Source organism: Rhinatrema bivittatum, chromosome 9 (assembly GCF_901001135.1).
Source record: "Rhinatrema bivittatum chromosome 9, aRhiBiv1.1, whole genome shotgun sequence".
NCBI classification, from domain to species: domain Eukaryota; kingdom Metazoa; phylum Chordata; class Amphibia; order Gymnophiona; family Rhinatrematidae; genus Rhinatrema; species Rhinatrema bivittatum.
The window spans coordinates 209346586-209370648 of record NC_042623.1 but is presented as its reverse complement, the minus strand read 5'-3'; the positions used below and the strand labels follow the sequence as shown (position 1 = coordinate 209370648).

Below are 24063 nucleotides of genomic sequence, written 5' to 3'. Positions count from 1 at the left end.
AGAATTCAATTTAAAACCCTCACCCTTATACACAAAGCCATTCACCACCCAGATATGCACTGGCTCTCAGACTTTCTACACATCCGTTCCTCATCCAGACCTACCAGAACGCCCTACACAGCAACCATACAAACACCTTCCCCCAAACTCTTCCATCTAACAGCTACCAAACAACGCGCCCTCTCCCTTGCTGGACCCTCCTTATGGAACTCAATGCCTACCCAGCTGTGCCTTGAGACCTGCACCAAGAAATTCAGACAGAACCTCAAGACATGGCTGTTCACCCGAGCCTACGCATGAGCCCCCTATTTCTATTGTCACCCCTATTCTACCTCGCCCCTTCACCCCTCTCCTCCCTCGCCCCCCCTCCCCCTCCTCAGCCCCTCCCCTCACCCTCTAGGTCTATTACCCTTAAACTCTTAAACTCCTCCTCTCATATCACACCCCAGCATTATTTATGTATATAATCTATACTTTTGTATTTAACTATGTATTGCATTTAATGATTGTACTGTAAATATCCCTGGTTTCACCGACCCCCATCCCTCGCGCGCCCCCCCCCCCCCCACCTACCTCCTAGTTCTATTATCAGTTTCATTGTAAAGCCCTGTTGGCTAATTTTTTGTTCCATGGAAACCGATGTGATGTTTTCTTAACGAATGTCGGTATACAAAAAAAACTTTAAATAAATAAATAAATAAATAATCGCATCCGTGCCCAAGGGAGAATTTCTGGCGTCATTGGACCTGATAGAAGTGTACTTGCACATACCCATCCACCCAGATCATCAGAAGTATCTACGGTTTGCAATCCTCTGTCAGCATTTTCAGTTTTGCGCCCTGCCTTTTGGTCTGGAGACGGCACCCAGGGTGTTCACCAAGGTGATGGTTGTTATGGCAGCGGCCCTGCGAAAGGAGGGGATATTGGTGCATCCCTATCTGGACGATTTGCTGATTCGAGCAAAATCGGAAGCACTTTGCAGAGCGGTTCAGAGGGTGCTACAGAGGTTGACCTCATTAGGTTAGGTGGTCAATCCTGACGAGAGTCATCCGGTTCCCTCTCAGTCCTTGGAGTTTCTGGGTGCCCGGTTCAACACGATCCTGGGAAAGGTCTTTCTTACCGAAGAGAGACTGTCCAAGCTTCTCACTCAGGTGGAGTCCTTGCGGTCCATGCCTCTTCCCAGGGTCTGGGATTATTTACAGGTCCTGGGTTCGATGGCTTCCACTCTCGAGCTGGTACCAAGGGCTGTTGGTCGGAAAAATGCTGCGCCGAATCGAAGTTCATCCGGACAAAGTGATTCTGGTAGCTCCAGAGTGGCCGAGGCATCCGTGGTTTGCAGATCTTCTGAATCTAGCAATCGAAGGTCCTCTGAGATTTCGACTGTCTCCGAATCTTCTCCATCAAGGCCCCGTTTGTTTCGGAGAGGCATTTATTTATTTATTTATAGATTTTTCTATACCGGGGTATGTAAATAACATCAACTCGGTTTACATACAAACAGTAATTCAGCATTGCGCTTTACAATATAACATGGTAACTTGAGTACAATACAGTATATAACTTTGTATAAATAGCATATAAACAATATATGATAGATTGTGGATGTTAGGAAGAGTAGATGAGGATTCAGATTATTGATAGTAGGCTTTTTTAAATAGCCAGGTAGATTGCTTTTGTGTAGCGGCATGGCTTTTGAAAAGCACAGGTTGAGGAGTAAGGGTTACTCGAATCTGGTCATTGCCACACTCTTACATTCCCGTAAAACTTATACCTCCAGGCCATATGTTAGTTTGGGGAGTGTTTCAGTCCTGGTGTCTGGACCACGAAGTGCAGCCATCCGGGGCTTCAGTTCCGGAGATTCTGAATTTTTTACAGGCTGGATTGTCCAAGGGTTTGGCATTTAATTCCTTACAGGTCCAGGTGGCGGCACTTAGCTGTTTTCGGGGTAAGGTGCAGGAATTTGCCCTGGCCTCTCATCTGGACGTGGCTCGTTTTCTGAGAGGGGCTAAACATTTGCATCCTCCGGTACAGAACGCCTGTCCCTCGTGGAAGCTGAATTTGATTCTCCGTGCCCTTTGAGCCATTAAAACGGGCGACCCTAAAGGATCTGACGTTGAGGTTGTTTTTCTGGTGGCTATTTCAACAGCACGACGTGTTTCCGAGATTCAGGCTTTGTCTTGCAGGGAGCCTTTCTTACGGATTTCTGATTTGGGAGTTTCCTTAAGAACGGTTCCCTCCTTTTCCTGAAAGTGGTCTCCTCTTTGCATTTGAATCAATCAGTGGAGCTTCCTTCCTTTGCGGGCCTGGATTCTTCTACTCCAGAGTCTAGGGATTTGAGAAAGTTGGATGTAAAGAGGGTTGTGTTGCGTTATTTGGAGGTTACGAACAGTTTTCATCTCTGACCATCTCTTCGTTCTATGGAGTGGACCCAGGAGGGGCCATAAAGCTTCAAGGGCTACATAGCACGATGGCTAAAAGAGGCTATTGTTTCGGCATTGTTCAGGGCCGTCCAATTCCGGTTGGTCTTAAGGCTCATTCTACTCGTTCGCAAGCAGCCTCATGGGTGGAATGTCAACAGGTGTCGCCGCAAGAGATTTGTAGGGCGGCTACCTGGAAATCTACACATACCTTTGCGAGGCATTATCGTCTTAATGTCCGGGCTCCAGACCCCGGATCTTTCAGGGCTAATGTTCTCCGAGCGGGACTCTCTGTCCCACCCTGGTTAGGGAAACTTTGGTACATCCCAGGAGTCTGGACTGATCCGGGTACGTACAGGGAAAGGAAAATTGATTCTTACCTGCTAATTTTCGTTCCTGTAGTACCACGGATCAGTCCGGAGTCCCGCCCATGGGAAAACAGAGTTCGCTCGGCCGGTAGTTATCAATATTTCTGCAAGTTTACCAAATGCCTCCTTTTCAGGGTAAGAGTAAGGGCATCAATTTGTTCATTGAGTTACAAGCTTTTCATTCCCTCTGCTCTTCGGGGAGGTTGTTTATTTAGATGTTATGGTTGAATTTTTCTGCTTGGGTACGGTGTAATACTGACAGACTCTAGTTGGCACCTCAGGGGTATAGGATGGAGTCAGTTAAAACTTCTCTGTCTCCATCTGCTGGAGGGAAGGCAAATCCAGGAGTCTGGACTGATCCGTGGTACTACAGGAGTGAAAATTTAGCAGGTAAGAACACATTTTCCTGTCTCCTTGGAGGCCAGGGAGTGGCAGCAATGGTTGGTTGGACCGTCTTCAGCTGGGGCCCCTCCGGGGATTGCAGTGGCAACCTCCCCTAACCGAGACTGGCTGCCTGTGGTGGGTTTGTCGCTTCGGCACCTCAGCAAACAGTGATTGTGCCTCAACTCTCTCCTTTGAGGAGTTGCTAGGTCTTTTGGGATCGGGAGGCCCCAATCTTGCTGCTTCCCTCTCCCCTCTGGAAGGGGAGATTCAACTGGGTTCCCCTCTGGATGCACGACTGTGCACTCCTTCGAGGGGCGTCCTCGTTTTCCGTTCCCACACAAGGAATGGCACTGCTCTAACTGGCGCCAGCCCCAAGAATAGTCAAGAATAGCACTTTCCCTTGGGTGCTATAGGACGCAGCAGATCTGTCCACAAGGGAGCCTGTCCAGTTTGCTCCCCGGTGACCCTCCAGCTTTTTCTCTGTTCGGGAGTCACTTTAGTATCTGCTGGACTCTGTGGGTGCCTTCCGTAAGGATTGCTATAGTCAGTTTTTCTTGCCTGCGGGACCCTCCTCTATGAAGCGTGTTTCAGACCAGTTGGGTGATCAGGCTTTTCACCCTTTTACCATGTCCATGGCTGAGGGAGTTGGAGGCCGAGTACCCCGCAACAGAGGCACTGCCTTTTGCTCACGGTAGCGTGCAAGCTATTCTTCCCCCTTTTTCAGGATCACCCTGTCTGTGGACATGTAATCAAGCAACATTACTCATTGCTGGGCCATGTGTTCCCTTAAGAGCGGAATTATATACACTTATGGCTGGGGTAGTGATACCTCAGCAGGGTGCTTGGTACTCTGTCCCAAGATCACCCTGGGTCTGTCCTGATACCCTTCAAGTTTCCAGGCTGGTAATGAAATCATGTTCTACCGGGTTTTGCGCATGTGATTTCCTGGCTTCTCGTCTCCAAGTGGAGCCTTCAGGATTTCTCGCCTGGGGCAATCGCTTTCAGTTTCTGCTATTTCAAGAAGATTGAGGGCTCCATCTCAGTGGGTTACTCCCTGCTGGTTTCAGCATTGAGTTGTTCGCTTGAGGTTGATAGACAACCGGGCGACTTGTGCTTGCCCTGGAAGTCTACCAGTCTGTCTCCTTCAGTTCTTTGCTCCTTCCGACTTCCGATTGGCTTGTCGAGGGGAGATGAGGAGGTAAAGCTAAGGCTCCCATGGTATATCTCTGTATACTTGCAGGGAAGGATACATCACGTTTTTCCCACATATTTTTGCCATTCTCTTGCCAATACTGCCTTAATTTTTCTCTAGGTTGCCCAAAGGGCCTTCCTGCCTCTCTTGCAATCATGTGACAGGATAGGTGAACCTTTTCTGAAAAGTGCTCTTGAGTGAGCTTCAGGCCTATCTCATCTCCCTGCTCGGGAGATTTGGGCTACAGGTCTGTTTCGGGGATTTTCTCATCTTCTGAAACTCTTGATGCTGTCCTGTGTGGACAGCTAGGTCTGATGCTTCGGCATGCAGTGACTGTCCCAGGCCCTGCCATGGTTTGCTACCTTGTTCTTTCAAGCGTTGCTTGGGTTTCTTCTGCCCATTCGACCTACCAGCCAAACCTGGGCGCACTCTCCAGATACATTCATCCTTTGGATGTCCGTGACGACAGTTTCTTTCTGGAGGGCTTTCGTGCCCCAGTTTGTTTTTCGGTTATTTTTTTCACACCGAAGGAAACTGCGGTTTTCAAGAGTCTCTTTTATTTACATCTCTAGGGTCCTTCCTGTATCCAGGAGTATCTCGATCCACTGTTTTTGTCAGAGTTTACTTATCAGGAACCCTGCTTATACTATTTTCTGTGATGCAGAGTTTTTCTGCTTGCATTCTCATCAATCCTCTGCCTTGGGCATCCCTGCTACGCACGAGGATTTGTGTCTTGGTCTTTTCTATCGCTTTCTTTATAGAACCCAACTCTTCTCGAGCCTGCAGCCCTGGTGAGTTGGCTGCCTCTCAGGCAAAGGAGGGAGGTAGGGCACCAGCACTGTGCAGTTTCCTGCTTTGCCCTGCTTGGACAGCCTAGAGCTAGGGATTCACCCATGTGTGAAGATTACCATCCTGTTTGTCCTAGGTGAAAGCAGAGTTGCTTAACTGTAACAGGTGTTCTCATAGGACAGCAGGATGTTAGTCCGCATGATACCCTCCCACCGCCTCTGGGAGTTGGTTTCCTAATGTATTAGCTATATCATGGACTGAGGAACTCTACCTAGAGGGCAGGGTGATGACTACAGCTGTACATGCTCAGCAGGGCATGCTGAAAGCTCTAGATTCTTTGAGATCAAAGTTCCGTGCCAGGCTCCATCCGATGATGTCACAGTGTTGCTCTCTTGTGCCATTCTAAGTTATGCCAAGTAAAGCTGTAAGAAACTATTTTGCCCCTTGCTTCATCCTAAGTTATATTGATAGAAATAATATGATGTTACATTGTAAATCAGAAGCCAATGTCTTCTTATATCCTCAGTTGCATTGTAAACCAATGTGATATTTCAAATCGAATGTCGGTATATAAAAACAAATAAATAAGTGTGTGAGGACTAACATCCTGTTGTCCTAGGAGAACACCTATTACAGGTAAGCAACTCTGCTTTCATTTTGAATCCAAATACACACCATCCAGTGGCCGCATCGGGCACGGAGGGCCTGGAGACACTTGCACTCCACACGCCTGAGCTTCCGGGCTCTCTTCTTTAATGCCTGCACCTGGCAGGTACAATTAGAAAATAAACACTGTTGTACAAAGGGTGTTGGATTGGCACAGCATGGGATTTTGTCTGTTTTTATGCCTGGGAAATCCAACAAGCACTATTATAAAACATTTTGAATATTTCATATTTCTTTTCAGCCATAGTCATGTACCTTTTAATAGACATGCTCCATCAAGAAATGTTTTACTGTATTGTATATAGAAAATGTTCTAAATACAAAATAAAATATTTATCATTTTTAACATGGATACCCTTGTTTAATCGAGGAGCTGCCTGGACATGATTACAAAACTATTTATAGGCACTTCTGGTCCCATCCATTGTACTGTGAGACAATTCATAATTTGAAAAATGTGAACATAACAAAATAAGTGTCATCCTGTCAGAATCCTCCCAAGAGCTAATCAGAAAATCATCCATAAAATCACAAAGAACTCCAGACTAACATCTAAAAATCTGCAGACCTCTCTCACAGTAGCTTATCTGAGGGTTCATGCATAAAACATCATTAAAAAAAACTGAAGGGGAATGGACCCAATAATATTACTGTAACCGTCTCTAAAAGTCAGTAAGGAGGCCCAGACAACTGATCCGTAAAAATAGACTTTTATTGCCAGCAAGATGCAGCTAAGACAAGGGCTTAGTACAACTGCATGCCACGCTCCCTTAGGAGCAAACTTTTATACACCTTACAGTTCTTATCTTTCACACATGCGTTCTAATTTCTGCTGAACAAACAATTTACAAACTGCTGAACAAGCATTTGCTAGCGTGGTCCCCTAGTAGGTGTAGCTTATAATCAGACTATTGTTTCGTCATTTAATTGACGTGTTAGACATTTTATAGCGGCATTCGTATTAATACAATACAAATTATTATTCCAAAATGGAGTCACGTTACACTAAATGTTAGTGCGTAACTGCGTCACTACGCATTATGTGCCGTTTGCGTTGCAAATGTTAGTACATCCAAAATGGCCGTGCGTTTCACTGCTGGCATGGTTAGTCGAGAGGCTTTCAGGTATTTCATTCTTCAGATGTTCACGAAATTGAACTCCTTCATTACAACACCTCGCCCAACTTACCTCCCTTGGGAAGGAGGCCTGAGCATTAAATGTCACCCTGAGCGCGAGCCAGGGCGACATTTAATGAAAATATAGGTGGTGCTCATCGGCAACAGTGAGCTCAGCCAGCAATCTGACATCTGCCTTGGAAAGGTTGGGCAGTCTGCCCCGTGACATCTTTCCGCAGACCCCGCACAAAATGGACGTCTGGGTGTGACTGTGAAGGATGGACGTCCTAGATAATGCGCAGAAGACCTCGCCCGTTTGGATGTCCATTTTCTGCGTCATGCCCAGAATTTAAGCATCCATCACAAAGGCACCTAAGGCCTGGACATAGCTCCGAAAAGGACACCCAAGCCCAGTGTCTTGCCAGCGCCCACATCTTGGACGTCCTGCAAAGGCTCCTGACTTGTGTGCCTGTTTTATTATATTGTTTTTATTACTTTATTTAATTAGTAAGTTTCTGTGGTATACCATTCAAAATACAGCTGGATAACACTGAGCAGACATAAATACCACTTTAGGCCATCAAGAAACATAAATCACATATCGAGCTATCAAAACCAGCTTTGCATAATACAATTGATTTTACTTGATATTGCATTGTTTATATCCCAAGTTGTTTTTTGGGTAATACAGGTGATTAATTTATTTGGTACTATGGTCTGGGTGTCATATTTCATCATGTCCTACCTCACTACCGGTTCTCATGCATGGTGAAAGGCTGCAAGGAAAGGGATGCCAATGCTGGGGGCTTATGAGAGGGTAAGGGAATGGACATATGGATCACACGTACATTAATCCTGAGAACATAGTCCATTATGGAAATTAAAGTGACTTTATTTGTACAATTAGAAAAAAATGGACAAAAACACATCAACGAAATGTTGGGTTCCTGGTCCATCCATTGGCCTCTGATTACAGCTCCTGAAATAAAACACAAAACATCGCTGGCCAGTAATGGGAGTTGGCAACAGGGTGAGGGGGAGGGATGCATGCCAGCGATGGGAGTTGCTGTTAGCTTGTGTGAGGGATGCCCACGCTTGTGATGATATTAAGGACATAAGGAATAACAGGACAGACGCCATTAAAGATTTTTAAAAAATTAACTGCTAAAACTGTCTGATCTATTGATTCACTAGATCAGGTTTTTTTTACAGCTATTACAGGATCAATATAGTCAAAAGTGGAAAGGGGATATTGGTATCATAGCTAATAATTTACATCAAAAATAATCATTGATGATCCTTTGAACCTCTGAGCCTCTCACAGTGTTGTCTGCCTCAGCTGCCGGTTCTTCAAATGGATCTGGCGGCAAATGTTCTGCAACCTCCACTTCTATCTCAAAGCGAAAAGCAAAATTATGGAGCATGCAGCAGGCCATAATGCTTGTGACCTTTTCTGCACTGTACTGCAGGGCACCACCAGACCAGTCCATACATCTGAATCGGCTTTTCAGCACACCGAATGTACACTCAATAACATTTCGTGTGCTGGTATGTGCCTCGTTGTAATGCCTTTTGGCTGCTGTGCATGGGGACAGGAACGGAATTAGCAATTATGGCTTACAGCCATAGCCGTCATCACCTATAAAAGGGGAAATAAATATTGCATCAACAAACACAGCAGACACAAATCAATACAGCATATACTCAGTGGTCCATAAATTCTTTCATTAAATAAACAATATACAACTTTTTCCACAATGGGCCAATGTACTCCCCCTGGGCTCTGTAGGCCTCCATCCCACCTATCTGTCTATAACCCCAGCCCAAAGCAAATGTCACTTACCAAGCAGCCAGCCATCACCGTATGTTCCAAGCGATGAATGGGCAAGAATGTAGGAATTGTGGCAGCTCCCAGGAAACCTTGACACGGCATTCAGTTTTCGAAAGTGTCATCACATACAACCTGCACATTCATGGAATGGAATTGCTTGCGGTTGCAGATTGCATTCTCCTGTTACCACTTTGGGGTCAATATGATATGAGTGCAGTCTATTGTACCAAACACATTGGGCATCCTGGCTATTTCGAAGAAACTATGCTGGATCTACTTAAGTTGGGTTGGGTCTTCAGGATAGTAGATGTAATGCTTCATCTGCTTCATCATCTCCCACAAGACTCGTCCTAAGTGATAAGAAACAGAGGACTGATACACCCTGATATTTTGTAAACTTCCAGTGGCAAAAAACTGCAACGCGCACAGAAGTTTCACCAAGCCAGGAGCGATGGGGTCAAGGTCACTGCGCAGGTCCTCATAAAGGGTTAAAATTGCACAAGAGCTGAGCCGATATCTTCACACCACATCTGTCTCGGGCAATCCAAGGAGGAGTTGTCCTTGGTCGAATTATATGATGCCAGCAGGGTCTAGGGATGGCTCCAGGCTGTACCTATGAACAAATGAACAAAAAGGAAAATAAGAACATAAGACATGCCATACTTGGTCAGAGCAAGGGCCTATCAAGCCTAGCATCCTGTTTTTCAACAGTGGCCAATCCAAGTAACCATTACTTCACAAAGATAACAGGTAGGAATAACAACTGTTCACTAATCAATGTAAATTTAACTTTCCCCAACTGACTCCTACAAACCTGAACACACGGAGGGAATGGAAAGACAAAGGAATAGGCCACATGTGAATAGTATAAACAGGAAAACCATTATTTAATAGGACGTGCATTATTTGTGCGTTCATGTGCAAACCATGGGTGCTGGCACTCCTGGCTTGGACGTCCAGGACTTGGGCGCCAGAGGACACGCTTGAAATGGTTGCCCGGGTCCTACTCTGGGCCTGGATGTCCAGAATGGGTGCCCGAGTACACACTTGTTACAGTCGCCAGGGGCAAATTCCTCCATTGGATGTTCAGGTCTTGGGCGTTCATTCACTGACAGCTATCCCAAGTTTACGAGAGTTATTTGCTTACCTGCGCCTGTGCTACCATACAGTCCTGTTGTCTTACATTCTCCGGAATGTTTGCTTGATTAATCGCTCTCCTTTGCCTTATTCTCACTTGCTTTTGCAAGCGAAAAATGATGAGGACAAGAAAATTAATATAATCCATTGTTGAAATGCTAGAAATCGCATGGAAACCTTTCAGGAACATCTGCTACCGATAGCATCGCCACAATAACGCCGGGGCTGAGTATAGCGCTAAATTTTAGCGCTATACTCAGCCCCGGCGTTATGGACACACTTGTTTTGGGCGTGCTTTCCTATATGGGGAGTAATAGTTAATTGGCTCATTTACATGCAATTTAAATGTGATGGGTGCTATTTGCTACGCGCCGGTTTGCACGCACGTTATGGATGCACTAATTCCGGTACTGCATTAGGTGTACGTTTAGCATGTCCAAAATGTGTGTCCAATATGTGTATTAGGGGTGCACTGCTTGTAGCGCTCGATATGGCATCGACCTTATGGTGGGGTTGAATTTTACTTCAGGTACCGACATGTATTATTCTGTGTTGATCAAAAGTTGCAGCCTTTTATTTCCAAACCCAAGTTAAGAACATAAGAAAATGCCATACTGGGTCAGACCAAGGGTCCATCAAGCCCAGCATCCTGTTTCCAACGGTGGCCAATCCCCTGGCAAGTACCCGAAAACTAAGTCTATTCCATGTTACCATTGCTAATGGCAGTGGCTATTCTCTAAGTGAACTTAAAAGCAGGTAATGGACTTCTCCTCCAAGAACTTATCCAATCCTTTTTTAAACACAGCTATACTAACTGCACTAACCTCCTCTGGCAACAAATTCCAGAGTTTAATTGTGCGTTGAGTAAAAAAGAACTTTCTCCGATTAGTTTTAAATGTGCCCCATGCTAACTTCATGGAATGCCCCCTAGTCTTTCTACTATCCGAAAGAGTTGTAGTATTTCTTGGTCTTGCTGTTTCTGATTAAGAGTTGGAGAGGTAAAGTTCGCCTGTTGGAAATATCATGGCTACCTATATCAGGGAGGTGGGGGGGAGGGGACGGACATCAATTTTCAAACTCCCGGCCTAGTTACAAAGTTCAAGTACTCTGTATCCACACACCTTGTTGCTAACTTTCAGAGAGATTAGAACACAATACTTTCCCTTTTGAAAAATGTCCATGGAAGTACCTGCAGACTTTAGACTTCTTTTTTGTGCCAGTGAAATTTCAATGAGAAATAACATGCACAGATTTGAAAATATAGCCTGGGCATATTTTCCTCACTAACCTAAACACACTCCTGGGAAGGCCTCCTCGCTAACAGTACGTGTGCCATGAAGTTCATACTTATAGCTGGATGGAGATAGGCTGGTTTGCCCAGGTCAGTGGCTTTGAAAATTGCCTTTCTCACAGCATACCAATATGTTGATAAAGAAACACCTGGCCTTTCATATATTATGTCAATGTGAATTTATTTTGTAATGTGATGACAACTAATAATAGATTTATGCTAAAAGGCAGTACAAGACAAATCAAAAGTTGCCTAGTGTATGGTGTGGATAGTGAAATATTTTTCCAGTTGATTGACTTGTACAGTGCATATTATAAGCTATATTTAATTTAGATGTGATGGCAAATGAGGGCTTTCTTGTACTAGAAATCTAATATGTACCGAGGAAGACAGTAAAGCACCATTACTGATTGATAAAATATTTGGAAACATGAAACAGACTAATTTTGTTGTTGTTGAAGGACCATGTAAATTTAACTTCTGACCCTTTAAAGTTAGCTAATTGAGCTTTTCAGATGTTCACTGCAAATATTCATTTTTGGAAAGATGAACTGACCTGAAACAGTCAGTCAGACATGCAAGCTAGTAAATGCTTTCTTCTCTTTGTGGTTGTACTTAAGTAAAAGTGTTTTAAACAGATTTTATATAATCGACAAATTAGCTGATAAATTCATCTTGGCAGTTTTTTGTTTTTTTTTTTTAGTTAGTCATTCAAACATTTTTCCCAATCCTTATTTTTTTTTTTTAATGTTTAACAATTATGGTCTTAGCATACATCAAAGAATTATCTGTTTTCTTCCTCCATTGCTGTTTTTTCTTATTTAGATGCAACAAATAAAGAGTCTGCTGTTCTGAATATGAAGGAAGAAAGTGAAGTAGCTCATTTGGAAATCTCCAGTTCTCGTCTTAAAAGGTAGGAATCATATAGAAACATAGAAATGACGGCAGAAGAAGACCAATAGGCCCATCCAGTCTGCCCAGCAAGCTTTCACACTTATTTTCTCATACTTATCTGTTACTCCGACCGCTGAGTTCAGGGCCCTTATTAGTAGCTTTTTGATTCTAGTTTCCTTCCACCCCCACCATTGATGCAGAGGACAGTGTTGGAGCTCTGTCAAAGTGAAGCATAAAGCTTAATGTTTGAGGGTAGCAATCGTCGTATTGAGGAAGTTACCCCAACGTTTGTATACTCATACTGCTCAGATCAATGCCTTGTTAGATGTTGGCTGGATGTAAATCCTATTTCTTCATTTCCCCTGCCGTTGAAGCAGTGAGCTGCGCTGGATATGCATTCAAAGTGAAGTATCAGGCTTAAATGGTTCGGGGTAGTAACTGCCCCAACAAGTAAGCTTCTCCCATGCTTATTTGTTTACCCAGACTGTGCAATTCAGTCCTTGTTGGTTGTTGTCTGAATGTAAATCCTCTAATCTTCATTCCCCCTGCCGTTGAAGCGGAGATTTACGCTGGATATGCATTGAAAGTGAAGTATCAGGCTTAATTGGTTTGGGGTAGTAACCACCACAACAAGCAAGCTATTCCCACGCTTATTTGTTTACCCAGACTGTGCTACCTTGTTGGTTGTTGCCTGAATGAAATCCTCTTTTCCACATTTCCTCTTGCCATTGAAGCATAGAGCAATGTTGGAGTCTCATTAACTGTGTGAATGTTTATTGAATAAGGGTATTAATCACCAGGTAGTAGCAGTCATTCCAGCAAGCCACCCCCATACCTCTTCTATTCATTCCCATCCTCAAGGCTTTATGGATCCACAGTGTTTATTCCTACAAGCCACCCCCATACCTCTTCTCTTCATTCCCATCCTCCAGGCTTTATGGATCCACAGTGTTTATCCCACACCCCTTTGAAATCCTTCACATTTTTGGTCTTCACCTCTTCCTCCAGAAGGGCATTCCAGGCATCCACCACCCTCTCCGTGAAGAAATACTTCCTGACATTGGTTCTGAGTCTTCCTCCCTGGAGTTTTAAATCATGACCCCTGGTTCTGCTGATTTTTTTCCAGTGGACAAGGTTGTCGTTGACTTTGGATCATTAAAACCTTTCAAGTATCTGAATGTCTGTATTATATCACCCCTGCCCCTCCTTTCCTCCAGGGTATATATATTTAGATTCTTCAGTCTGCCCTCATAAGTCATTCGATGAAGACCACCCACCTTTTTGGTTGCCCTTCTCTGGACCGCCTCCATCATGTCTCTGTCCCTTCAGTTTCCAGAACTGAGCACAGTACTCCAGGTGAGGCCTCACCAAGAACCTGTACAAGGAGATAATTACCGTATTTTTCGCTCCATAAGACACACTTTTTTTCCCCAAAAGTGGGGGAAAAATGTCTGTGCGTCTTATGGAGCGAATGTAGCATCTCTCCCTCTCGCGCGCCGCCCCCCTCTTTCTCCTCCCATTTCAGCCCAATCAGTATGGTGCAGGTCAAACATCAGCTGTTTGAACAGCGTGCGCTACGGAGGTCCCTCCAGTTCAAACAGCTTCCTGCCGGTCTGCTGTTCCTGGGGTGCCGCTGCCCTTCGCAGTAAGATGCACCCCGGGAACAGCAGACCGGCATGGAGCTGAAGCTCTGCCGGCAGAAAATGACACATGGCATCAAAGTTAGTACAGGCCATTTCCTTCTCATTTGTTTAGATATATTAGATGTTTCATGCATTTGATCTCCACCACCATACTGATTGGGCTGAGTTGGGAGGAAGAGGAGGAGGAAGGGGATGGCGCGCGAGAGGGAGAGACGCTACATTCGCTCTAGGGGGAGCTCCATACAGAGCCCGTCCTGGGGACAGAATTTTTTTTTCTTATTTTCCTCCTCTAAATCTTAGGGGCGTCTTATGGAGCGCAAAATACGGTACTTCCCTTTTCTACTTGAAATTCCTCTATCTATGCAGCCCAGCATTCTTCTGGCTTTAGCTATCGCCTTGTCACACTGTTTCACCGACTTCAGATCGTTAGACACTATCACCCCCAAGTCTCTCTCCTGCTCTGTGCATAAATTTCAATTTAACCCGAGGATTTTGTTCACATATGTATCTGAGCTCATCCACGTGAAAGGTAATTCACCTACCTGGGTTAATAATCTAAAGAATAAGAGCAACGAATTTGCTTCTTTTTTTAAAGATAAAATTCAAGCCGTACTAAAAGATTTAATTATCCAAGCCCCACAAAATATCATTCTACCTTATAACCCCTCATTTGATACAGTCTCTTCCTTAGAAATTGTTAATTTAATTAAAAAAATGACTCCTGCTAATCACCCTTTGGATAAGATGCCCATCAAACATCTAAAGCCTGTTCAAGACATCATAGCCAAACCCTTGGCAGATATTGTCAATCTGTCATTAGAAGAGGGTATATTTCCAGATAGGTTTCACTACTGCACATTTCAAGCTATCTTAAAAAAAGCCCAATTAGATCCAGAGATCTTGGCCAACTATCGTCCAATATCAATACTTCCTTTTCTGGCCAAACTACTTGAAAGAGTGGTTAACCGGCAGCTTATGGACCATCTAGAAGAACATCAGTTACTTTTTCCATCACAATATGGTTTCTGGAAATTTCACAACACCGAGACTCTCCTAATCTCATTATCTGATACTATCCAAAGAGGCTTCGATCAGAATATTTCTTATCTTCTAATTCTATTGGATATTTCGGCAGCTTTTGATACCGTTAATCATGAAGCACTAATTTCAAGACTGCGAGAAATTGGTCTATCAGACAAAACATTGGATTGGTTTAAATCTTTTCTTACCAATAGATCATATGTAGTCAAATTAGGAACAGCAGAATCCGAGAGAGTAGACCTCTATACTGGAGTCCCTGTCGGGACCACCGTTCGAGCCGCTGCGCAGCGCAACGATAAAGGATCTCACTCTCAAGACTGTATTTCTTGTGGCCATCTGTTCCGCTCGACGCATCTCGGAGCTGCAGGCTCTGTCGTGTAGAGAGCCCTATCTCCGTTTCTCCGACTCTGGAGTTTCGCTTCGCACCGTTCCCTCCTTCCTTCCGAAGGTGGTTTCTGCATTCCATGTGAACCAGACGGTGGAGTTGCCGTCCTTCTCTTCCTCAGAGCCGAAGTCTCTCCGTCTCTTGAATGTCAAGCACACTCTGCGCCTCTATCTGGAGGCTACAAATGAGTTCCGGACCTCTGACCATCTCTTCGTACTCTGGGCCGGTCCTAAGAAGGGGTCTCAGGCCTCGAAGACTACCATTGCCAGATGGCTGAAGGCCGGCATTGCTGCTTCCTACATTGGGTCGGGTCGGACTCCCCCACCCGGAATCATAGCGCATTCTACACGTTCTCAGGCGGCTTCCTGGGCGGAGGTTCGCTCGGTATCCTCGCAGGAAATTTGTAGGGCAGCCACCTGGAAATCGTTACACACGTTCTCGAGGCACTATCGTCTGCACCTCGCCTCTTCAGTCTCTGGACACTTTGGCGAGCAGGTTCTCCGAGCAGGCCGAGCAGGACCCCACCCGATTTAGGGAAGCTTGGGTACATCCCACTGTCTGGACTGATCCAGGTACGTACAGGGAAAAGAAAATTATTACTTACCTGCTAATTTTCGTTCCTGTAGTACCATGGATCAGTCCAGACGCCCACCGCGTTTGGGTTCTTGATCCTGCTCAGCTCTGCGCTACTTCTTGCTCGCAGTGTTCTGTGTCTTCACAGTCGTTTCTTTTCGCTGTTTTTCACAGCTCCCTACAAGTTGGTAGGATGTTTGCAGTTACTTGTTGCGGTTACAATTGTTTTCATTATCTGTTTCCACAAACTTGATCCTTCGGGGGTTTCTACTCGGGCTTTGATATACTCGATACTGAACTCCTGCAGAGGGGGTAGTAGTATATATGGATACGCCCCCTCAAAGCTTGTGCTGACTCCATCTGCTGGATTGGGGACATAACCCACTGTCTGGACTGATCCATGGTACTACAGGAACGAAAATTAGCAGGTAAGTAATAATTTTCTTTTACTTTTTCCATCACAATATGGTTTCTGGAAATTTCACAACACCGAGACTCTCCTAATCTCATTATCTGATACTATCCAAAGAGGCTTCGATCAGAATATTTCTTATCTTCTAATTCTATTGGATATTTCGGCAGCTTTTGATACCGTTAATCATGAAGCACTAATTTCAAGACTGCGAGAAATTGGTCTATCAGACAAAACATTGGATTGGTTTAAATCTTTTCTTACCAATAGATCATATGTAGTCAAATTAGGAACAGCAGAATCCGAGAGAGTAGACCTCTATACTGGAGTCCCACAGGGTTCCTCCCTTTCACCAACCTTGTTTAATATTTATATGGCCCCACTGTGTAGATTTTTAGCAGGATTGGGATTGGTACATTTTTTGTTTGCGGATGATATTCAGATTTTGATACCTATAAAAGATTCCCTGTCGGCCACACTGAAACTCTGGGACATGTACTATAAATCAATAAAACAGCTCCTGATACACATGTCATTAGCACTTAATAATTCCAAAACTGAAATATTTCTGATTTGCAATAAGGTCACAGAGAAAATAGAGGCAGACATCTTAACTTGCACCCCTTCATATAAGATCCAACGTGAAGCCAGAGATTTGGGTTGTATCCTTGACTCTGAGCTGAGTATGAAAGCAATAATAAAGGCTATTATAAAAGATGGCTTCCATAAATTAAGAGTGCTAAGGAAATTGAAGCCACTGTTGCATTCAAACGATTTTCGAATTGTTCTACAGGCCCTGATCCTACCTAAATTAGACTATTGTAATGCGTTACTATTGGGGGTCCCAATATCAACCATTCGTCCGCTCCAATTATTGCAGAATGCTGTGGCACGACTTCTGTCTAATACAAATAAGTTTGATCATGTTTCTCCCGTACTGATGAAGTTACATTGGTTACCGGTCCAGTCCCGCATTCAATATAAGTGTCTAACATTAATTCATAAAGCCATATACGGGAGCAATACCGAATGGCTGAACGCTTCATTGCACATTCATGTCCCAGCCCGGAACCTGAGATCGCTCGGCCAAGCACTACTGACAATACCATCACCTAAATTAGCTCACCTGGGTTCAGTGAGGGAGAGGTCATTGTCGTTGGCAGGACCAAAGATGTGGAATTCCTTACCGGTTGAAATTCGCACAGAGGAAAATATCAACAGCTTTAAGAAACAGATAAAAACCTGGTTATTCGAGCAGGCTTTTAACCAAGCTAATTGACCCTTCTTACCTCAATTTCTCATAGTGGATGAGAGAATATAAGGAGAAAAAGGGATAAAAGAGAAAGGGGTAAGATGGGAAAGAGGGCACTAAGGAAGGGTAGGAGGGAGGGAGGGAGGGGAAAGGGGAAAAGGAAGGGGATCAATATGGAAGCGTGTATTCTTAATTTTTAGAGCTGTTTTATCAGTATTATTGTATTTTAAAGTGATTTTAAGTTTATGTAGAAGTAAGGTTTAACTAATCTTAATGTTTTTGGAAAAATAATGTAAGATGTATAGTGATAGGTTTATTATAAGTGTGTTTTGAATTTTGCTACTGCAAATTCTATTATTGTAAACTTCCTTGAAATTAAGTTGAAAGTCTGTATATAAAGTTGATTAAATAAAATAAAAATCAGCCCTTCACCTCCCATCGAATACAATTCTTTTGGATTTCCACAGCCCTTATGCATGACTCTGCACTTCTTAGCATTGAATCTCAGCTGCCATAACTTCGACCAGTCTTCGAGCTTCCTTAAATCCAGTCTCATTCTCTCCACTCCTTCAGGTGTGTCCACTCTGTTGCAGATCTTAGTATCATCTGCAAATAGACAAACCTTACCTTCTATCCGGTCCACGATGTCACTCACAGAGATATTGAACAGGACCGGTCCCAACACCGACCCTTGTGGCACTCCGCTCATCACCGCTCTCTCTTTAGAGTAAGTTCCATTTACCATAACACATTGTCTTCTGTCCTTCAACAAGTTTGCTATCCAGACCACCACCTTGGCACTCACACCCAAGCTTCTCGTTTTATTCACAAACCTCCTGTGCCGGGACCCTATCAAAAGCTTTGCTAAAATCCAAGTAGATGACATCGAGCACTCTTCCTCGATACAATTCCTTAGTCTCCCAATCAAAAAAGTCGATCAGATTTGTCTGACAGGACCTTCCCTTGGTGAAACCATGCTGCCTCTGGTCCATCAGTTCTGCTGCTTGTAGATAGTTCACTATTCTTTCCTTCAGCAGCGACTCCAATAATTTTCCCACCACTGAGGTGAGGCTAACCGGCCTGTAGTTTCCAGCCTCCTCTCTGCTCCTGCTCTTGTGAAGCGGGACCACCGTCGCTCTTCTCCAGTCACTTGGCACCACTCCCATTTCCAGGGAACTAATGAACAGATCACACAGTGGAGCCACCAGCACATCTCTGAGCTCCCTCAGTATCCTGGGATGAACCTCATCAGGCCCTATGGCTTTGTCCACCTTCAGTTTTCCTAGCTCTTCCCATACATTCTCTTCCGTAAATGGAGTTTCATCCATTCCGCTCCCCTCCAATTTCTTGTTAACTAGCGTCTGTCCTTCTCCGGGGTCTTCTTTAGTGAATACTAAACTGAAGTATTCGTTAAATATTTCTGCCATTTCTTCCTCTGTCTCCACCCATTGATACTTTTTGTAGTTTAGATAAATGTAGAATTGCATGGCACTTTTTATGAAAGATACTACCATTCTCCAATGACAAGCAAGATGCTAGACGTCATGCATGGGTGACATCAGATGGAGTCCGATGCAGAAAACTTATGTCAAAATTTCTGGAAATTTTTACTAAGCACATTGAGCATGCCCTTTGCCATGCGTCCACGTGGGGTCCCTCTTTAGTCTCTTCCATGGAGCTGTGAGACTCATTTTGATAGAGCTCTAAAAAACTTGGCTTCTTGCTTTGTGGAAAACTTCGTTTTTCACTCTTTTTCACAATGTTTTTTATTTTGCTCCGTTGCCGGGTCCCTCTCAGTGCCTCCCTGTAGTGTCCCCAGTCAGGGTTTTTGGCATTTCGGGTACGTTTCCTTTTCATAGTCCATTCTTCCCGTAGTGGTGATGACTCAGTGCCTGCCACAAGGTGCCGCCTGCCGCCATTGTTCCATCCTTTGGCCCGTTTGTTTTGCCCCATCATGGCCTTGTCTGGTTTCCGTCAATGGCCCCAGTGCCAGAGGACCATGTCAATCACTGATCCTCATGATGTCCGCGTTACCACTTGTGCGCCCAGATGACCCCAAAGGGAAGTCTCAGCTCTTCAGGTTGCGGAAGCTCAAGCTATCTACATTGGCATCGAAGGACCTTAGATGGACACCTCGCCATCGACATCAGCGGGACCGCTGATTCTGTCAAGGTTACCGGTGGATAGGGGTGCCGGAGACCGACCGTTGTTTGATCTCTGGGCCAAGGCACCAGGTTCGACATCTTCGACCTCTGCACTGGGGAAGGACTGGGCCGATCATCGCAGGAAGGCTAAGAAGCATCGGCACCAGTCCTCGTCAATGCATGGGGGTGCACTGGCTTTTGCCGCAATGACCCCGAAGCGACCCCATGGCGAGGAACGCCCATCCTCCATTGATGCCCAGTGTTTGTGACAGTCTCCACTTTTCTGGTACCTGTTGCCAATTCCCCTCAAGGGTCTGAGAAAGATCTGGCCACCTCTCCTTCTTCTCAGTCGGTGTTGGCATCTGCACCGTTTGAGGAGGAGCTGGAGCGTTGAGCAGCTGGCAGTGGAGCTGGTGCCGCCCATCCTAGTACCGCTTCTGAAGCTCAGTGTGCTCATTGGTGCCTTACCGACCCAGCTGGTGTGTGTCCCCGGGATGACATCGGTGCCCGGTGGGGCACTGATGCCTCCCCCCTACCGATACGGTGGTTATCGCTGGTTCCTCTGAGGAGGAAGCACCACCGAGGCCAGCAGTCACCGAGGCCTATAGTTCCCTGTCTAGTTCCATTAGTGCCTGCATCTCTGGACATAGGCTGAGTAGCTAGTGCACCATCTCTTGTGGCATACAGTGAGGATGAGGGTCCCTATGACCCCTGGGGGGATGATCAAACAGCTTCTCCAGAGGAGGAGCGAAGGAAGTCTCCTCCTGAGGACTTAACCTTCGAGGGGTTAAAAGTGTGTGATGGACGCCATCCCATTCCAAATTTTGACAGAGGAGGATGCCAGGCACAAAATGCTTGAGATCCTTTAGTTTGTGGAGCCTCTTAAGTAGATCCTGGCGGTTCCGGGGGCATGAGATCTTTAAGGAGTTGCTAGTGAGGATTTGGGAACACACCCTCACAGTGCCCCCAGTAAATAAGAGGGTGGATGGGATTTACCTCGTCGAGAAGGCTGCTGGATTCGATAAACATCAGCTGCCTCATCAGTCAGTGGTGGTCTAATCCGCCCTCAAGCAGGCCAAGCGCTCTCAGACCCATTCCTCGGTGCCCCTGGGGAAGGACCACAGAGCGATGGACGCTCTTGGGAGGAAGGTGTTCCAAGGTCCATGCTTATTGCCCGCATTGCTGCCTACCAGCTGTGCATGAGCCAATATTCGCAGGACATCTGGAAGCAGGTGCAGGAGGTGGCTGAGCAGCTTCCTCCACAGCAGCAAGATACCCTCATGTTGCTGGTGCACAAGGGTCTGGAGTGCGAAAAACACAAGGTTCTACGATGTTTAGGAGACTGCATAGAGTGTCTCTGCAGCAGGAATCGGCACTCGCCAAATGGCATGGCTGCAGGCCTCAGATCTCTGACCGGAGGTATAGGAATGACTCACTGACATGCTGTGTATGGGAGAGAATCTCTTTGGAGATAGGGTGAGGAATGCTGTGTCCCAACTTCGGGACCATCATGAAACCCTCCAGCAACTCTTCACCAGTACTCCGGACCCATCTTCTTCCAGGAGCTTGGGGCCAAAGTAGTCTTTTGCCAAAAAAAGTATTATCCTCGGCCTCCTTGACTCCGTCTACACTATCAGAGCTCCCAATCCCCAGCCGGCTCCTCAGCCAAACCCGGAGACAGGGTTTTGACTAGGTCATAGGGAGCATACCAGGGGAGATGGACCCTCCAGTCGGGGGCAGGCTGCGATTCTTTGCGAACTTCAGATTAGTGGGTTCTGCCCATTATCCATCAGGGATACCAATTAAACCTATTAGATATCCTGCCAAATTGTCCTCCGTGCCCATATTGGGGGCCAGTAGCGCATCAAGAAGTACTACTAACAGAGCTCCTCTTCCCTCTTAATGACCAGAGCTGTCAAGCCTGTCCCACCATCCCATTCTAGACCTGGGGTTCCTGAACAAATTTCTAAAAAAAGAAAAGTTCAAGATGGATTCCCTGGGCACCTTGATCCCCCTTTTGAAAAGAGGGACTGGCTATGCTCCCTCAACCAACAGGACTCATACACCTATATCGAGATCTTCCATGGTCACAGGAAGTATCTCCTATTCATAGTGGGAGAACAGCACTTCCAGTACAGAGTGTTGCCATTTGGGCTCTCGTCCGCCCCATGAGTCTTCATCTGAGCCCTGCTAGACATGGCTCAGGCTGTCCTACGAGAATTCTTGTTTCAAGTAAGCAACTCTGCTTTCTCCAGGGACAATTGATCAGGTGGGAAGGGATAAGACTGCCATTATTAGCAATTCGATTATTAGAAATGAGGACTGGTGGTCATGAGGATTGCTTGGTAACTTGCCTGCCCATTGTGAAGGTAGCGGACCTTGTGCATCACTTAGAATTTTAGAGAGTGCTGGAGAGGAGCCCACTGTCGTCGTATGTATGGGTATCGGTGACACAGGAAACTGCAGGAGGGAAGTTCTGAAGCTGTTTTTAGGTAGGAGACTGAAATCCAGAACCTCCAGGGTAGCATTCTTTAGAAATGCTCTGTTATATGCACAAGACTGCAGAGACAGGCTGACCTGAGGAATTTCAATGCACGGTTGAGATAGTGGTATAAGGGGGAGGGTTTTAGATTTGTTAGGAACCTAGGGTTCACTTTGGGGATGGAGGAAAATATTCTGATGGGATTACTTTCATCTTAAACAGGATGGAATCTGGCTGTTGGCACCAACAATGAAAAAGGAGATAACACAGCTTTTAAACTAGATTATTGGAGAAAGACACATTGTTTAGATAAAAGTATCTTCAAAGGATATTGTTAAGATAGAGAATTCAGAATTTCCAGACAGAGGAGGTCATACAAGGTGAGGTAGTTCAGGTGGATTTAAATGAAGAATGACAAAAATGAATGCTTCAAAATTTCCTGAATCAACGGCTAACAATGAGTATGCTGTGTCTAGAGAGAACCTCCCGCTCCCCCCCATAGATTTACTTGCTTGTATTCAGATGCCAGAAGTCTAAACAATAAGATCGGCGTTAGAATGCATAGATCTAAATTATGATATAGACATAATAAGTATCTCAGAGAGCTGGTGGGAAGAGGATAACCAATGGGACACTAATACTATGGTACACAATATATTGAAATGACAGGGCAAATCAAATTGGGAGTGGGAGGACACTGTGTATGTTAAGGATAGTATAGCATCTCGTAAGGGAGAAGTTCAATAGGAAACAGACTGCACTCTGGAATCTCTATGGATAGAAATTCCATGTGACCAAGATGACGAAATGTACTGAAATGTTAAAAGATTAAACAGGCTAATCATTTTGGCAATTTTAATTACCCCAATATTGATTGGGTAAACATTTAATCAGGGCATACAAGGGAGGTAAAAGTTTTAATGTCATAAGTGACTGCTTCATGGAACTGATGAGAGGAGGAGATACTTCAGATTTAGTTCCCAGTAGCTTGTAGTACCTGGTGCAAGGGATAGCTGTGGTTGGGTTGCTTAGCAATAGTTATCATAATGGAATCAAAATGTTGTTATAATTACCCAAAAGAGAATGTTAAATAAAACTACTGCATATGTCCGTAAGGCCCTACTGTTAAAACTGAGTTACCCTAGGCAATGATTGCACATGTTTGTGTCTGTTTATGTACTTTTAAATTTTATATTTTCTTTTGTACCCCGCCCCAAACGTTGGAGGGCGTGAGTTATAAATGATTTTAAATAAATATTGTAGTAGCATTCAACTTCAGAAAGAGACTTTTTGTTAAAATGAGAAAATTAGTCAGGGATAAACTAAAAGGGAGAAGGAATAGCCTAGTGGTTAGAGCAGTGGGCTATGAACCAGGAGACCAGGGTTTGAGTCCTGCTGTCGCTCCTTGTGTCCTTGGGCAAGTCACTTTACCCTCCATTGCCTCAGGTACAAAACTTAGATTGTAAGCCCTCTGGGGATAGGGAAATACCTACAGTACCTGAATGTAAACCGATGTGATATCTCAGATCGAATGTCAATATGTAAAAATAATAAAAAAAAATAAAAGGGGCAATTGCAAGGGTTAAACATCTGCATGAGGCATAAAGATTATTTGAAAATAGTCTTACATGTTACCTGGGCTTCTTAGAAGCCCAGGTAACATGTATTCCATGCATTAAACAGATTGAAGGAAGACAAATGACTGCCAGCATGGTTAAGTGGTGCTATGAAAAAGGCATCTTTTAACAAATGGAAAACAAGTCTAAGTGAGGAGATAGGAAAAAGCATAGGCACAGGCAAGATAGATATAAAATATGAATAAGACTGACCAAAAAAGGAATTTGAGAAGAAACTTTCCACAGAAGCAAAAATGAATACAATTTTTTCAAGTACATCAAAAGCAAAAAGCCTTCGAGGCAGTCACTTGGACCAGTAGATGACCAAGGGTTGAAAGGGGCAGCTGGAGAAGACAAAGCCATCATAGAAAAACTAAATTAATTCTTTGCTTTGGGGAGATACACTGGAACTGTTCTTCAAACGTGATATC

The 24063-nt window shown here is 44.7% G+C and overlaps 1 protein-coding gene across 1 annotated transcript in view; it reads left to right on the top strand.

Moving 5' to 3' along the window:
• Nucleotides 1-24063, top strand: part of HLTF (helicase like transcription factor) — a 333607-nt gene that overhangs the window by 101472 nt on the left and 208072 nt on the right. Inside the window, 1 exon segment of the mRNA XM_029615024.1 lies at nt 12016-12103. Within this exon segment, the coding sequence (XP_029470884.1) occupies nt 12016-12103 (88 nt within the window).